Source organism: Arachis ipaensis, chromosome B7, assembly GCF_059453495.1.
Source record: "Arachis ipaensis isolate K30076 ecotype BB chromosome B7, ASM5945349v1, whole genome shotgun sequence".
NCBI lineage: Eukaryota > Viridiplantae > Streptophyta > Magnoliopsida > Fabales > Fabaceae > Arachis > Arachis ipaensis.
The window spans coordinates 137,737,507-137,740,438 of NC_142442.1; the positions used below are offsets into that span (position 1 = coordinate 137,737,507).

Genomic DNA, 2,932 nt, shown 5'->3' on the forward strand with positions numbered 1-2,932 from the left:
CTGTGTGCATCTTGTTCATCTTGGTTCAAGGAGGAACCCCCACTCTCTTCAAAAGTGGAGTCATCGCGCAGGTTAGGCCCAAGTAGTGGGTCATCACATGCATTGGGCTCAATACTCTGGACAAGACCACTGGATGTTTCTGAATTACATAGGGAAAGCAAAGGGGAATGTATCTTCCATGAGTTTTACATTACGAGACACGAAGAAAACATTTCTTTCTAAATCATACAATCTCCATCCCTTTTTCCCAAGAGGATATCCAACAAAAATACACTTACGACTTCAACTATCAAATTTTTCGCCCTTGGTGAGTTGGTTGTGTGCATAATAGAGAGATCCAAAAACCCACAGATGGTCATAGCTTGGTGGCTTTTCATGCACCAAGGTGTTAAATTGATCAAGTGTCCAACAGTTAGTACGCACTCACCCCAAAAGCGAATGGGTAGTCCTCATTGAAATCGCAATGCCCGAGCCACATTAAGAATGTGTTTGTATTTTCTCTCCACTCTTCCATTTTGTTGTGGTGTGCTAACGCAAGACGTTTTGTGAATAATTCCATGTTGCAAGAAATTTGGACTTAAGCACATAAACTCTGTTCCATTATCACTTCTGACCCCTTTCACACATTTATTGTACTGTCGTTCAACGAGAGCAAAGAAATTAATTATAACCTTAGAAACCTCTTTCTTTTCACACAACAAGTATATCCACAGTGCTCTAGAATAGTCATCCACTATTGTCAAAAAATAAGAAGCTCCACAAGAGGAGGATGTTCTATAAGGCCCCCACAAATCACAATGTATTAAATCAAAAATAGTTGTTGCACGATAATCACTTAAAGAAAATTTGTTTCTTGTTTGTTTTGACATTTGACACACTTCACAGCCCTTACTTAAACTCTCAAGGTTACAATCACTACTTATGGCAGGCAGCATTTGAACGACTCTATAGGAAGGATGCCCCATACGCTTATGCCACAATTCAACTTGATTCCCCACACTAATCTGACACGCTGCTGCTCTTTGAATCCTATGAAAGAGATAAAGCCCATCTTTCTTCTCACCCGCTCCAATCAGCATCCTCGAGGTGAGGTCCAGCATCACACAAAACCTTTTAGTGAACAACACTAAACAATTCACATCATCAGTCATTTGCGACACCGAGATCAAATTGCATTTCAACTCCGATACACACAACACATTTTTCAGTTTGAGGCCTCCGTCAAGGGTCACAGTTCCCTCTTTATTTGCCATAACTTCTTTCCCATTCGGCAGTCCTACCGCACAAGCTTTCACTGTCCTTTGTTCCCTTAAATTCTTTGATTTCCTGTCATGTGGTTAGGTGCTCAACTATCTATAATCCATGAAACACAACTTTTATTACATGTCATCTTTTCTGCTTCATTTCTCTTGCTGTTAAGCATTTCAACCAACATTTTCCACTACTCATTGCTGAGTCCCGTCACTGCTCTAGAGCTGTCTTCTTTTTCTGTTTCAGTTGCGACATGTGCAGCATTTGCTCGCACAGCCCCACCTTTCCCACGTCCACCTTGTTTCTGGGAAGTTCTGTTGCTGGTTCCTCCTCCACGTGGACGTTCACCCCACCATTCTGGGTAACCAACTAGTTGGAAGCACTCCTTAACTTCATGTCCAGATCTTTCACAATGTGTGCACACTTGTTTGATCTCTGCTCTTCCTTTATTCATGTATCCTGTTTGCACCGACAATCCCATCGCTGCACTTCTGCCTTCCTCTGTTTTGGTGATCATTTTCACTCTCTCTTCTTGTACCAAAGTCGCGTACACTCGGTTGAGGGAAGGCAAGGGGTCCGTGGCCAGAATGTTGGAGCGCACTGTCCCATAACTCACATCGTCCAAGCCCATAAGGAATTGATGGACTCTTTCTTCTTGTCTTCTTTTCTCCAGCAGCGTTCCAATGTTGCACTTGCATCCTCCACAGGTACAATTTGGAATCTTCTCGTAGTTGGCCAACTCATCCCATATGGTTTTCAACTTTCCATAATACGAGACCATGGCTATCCCATGCTGTTTGCACTCAGCTAACTCGGCTTTCAGCTGCTGAATTCGCGGTCCGTTCACCATAGAGAACCGCTCTTCGATGTCGTCCCAAAGATTCTTTGCGTTTTTCGCATACGTAATGGTGGAACGCAGGCTTGGTTCAACAGTGTACAATATCCAAGAAACGAGCATGGATTGAACAGTCTACCAATCTTCCATATCTGCCGCACCCTCTTTTGGCTTTTTGTGGGTTCCATCGAGGAACCCCCATTTTCATCGAGCACGCAAGGAGATTTTCACAGCTCGTGCCCACTCATCGTAGTTCTCGCCACGCAATTGCACTTGCATAATCACGTTTCCCGGATTGTCATTTGCATTTAGATCATAAGGCGAAGCACCTTTCTTGGTGACATCTCCCTGGTTCTTCCTGTCCTTACTTACATCTGCCATTTTCTGCAGCAGAGGTTTGCCTGCACGTTGATGTCTATCAGAACCTAGGGCTCTGATACCATGTTAAAATTGTATGGCCAAATCTGTTTTTATTTATCACAGAAGTCCAAATATATATGCAGGCTATACAAAACAGTTACCATGCCTAAATTACAGCAACAATCTCCTAAAATCAGCAGTACAGATATTTCTATATATATGAATAACAATTCTATCCTAGTAAATCACTAATAGTATCAATTTAAAATATTGCTAATATCAATTATAATATTTTTAGATTAGATTGTCTCTCATTACTTTTTCTTTCTGCAATTTATTCTATTTCTATAAAGTTTCATTTTATCTTTAAATTTTGTATTATTATTTTTCATTTCAAAATCTTTCAATTGTGTTGAAGGCGTTTATTATTATTTTTTAAATTAAAGTCATTTATTTTATTTTTTTAATTTTAAATTCAAGTAATTT

The 2,932-nt window shown here is 40.5% G+C and overlaps 1 protein-coding gene across 1 annotated transcript; it reads right to left on the minus strand.

Moving 5' to 3' along the window:
• Positions 1–1,441: 1,441 nt before the first annotated feature.
• Positions 1,442–2,209, minus strand: LOC148554308 (uncharacterized). The gene has a single exon (XM_088495090.1). The coding sequence runs from the start codon at positions 2,207–2,209 to the stop codon at positions 1,442–1,444; it is 768 nt and encodes a 255-aa protein (XP_088351216.1).
• Between the last annotated feature and the right edge of the window lie 723 nt (positions 2,210–2,932).

What these genes read in the sequence shown, in the direction of transcription:
- LOC148554308 (XM_088495090.1), bottom strand. Translation starts at nt 2,209, where the DNA reads ATGCTCGTTTCTTGGATATTGTACACTGTTGAACCAAGCCTGCGTTCC.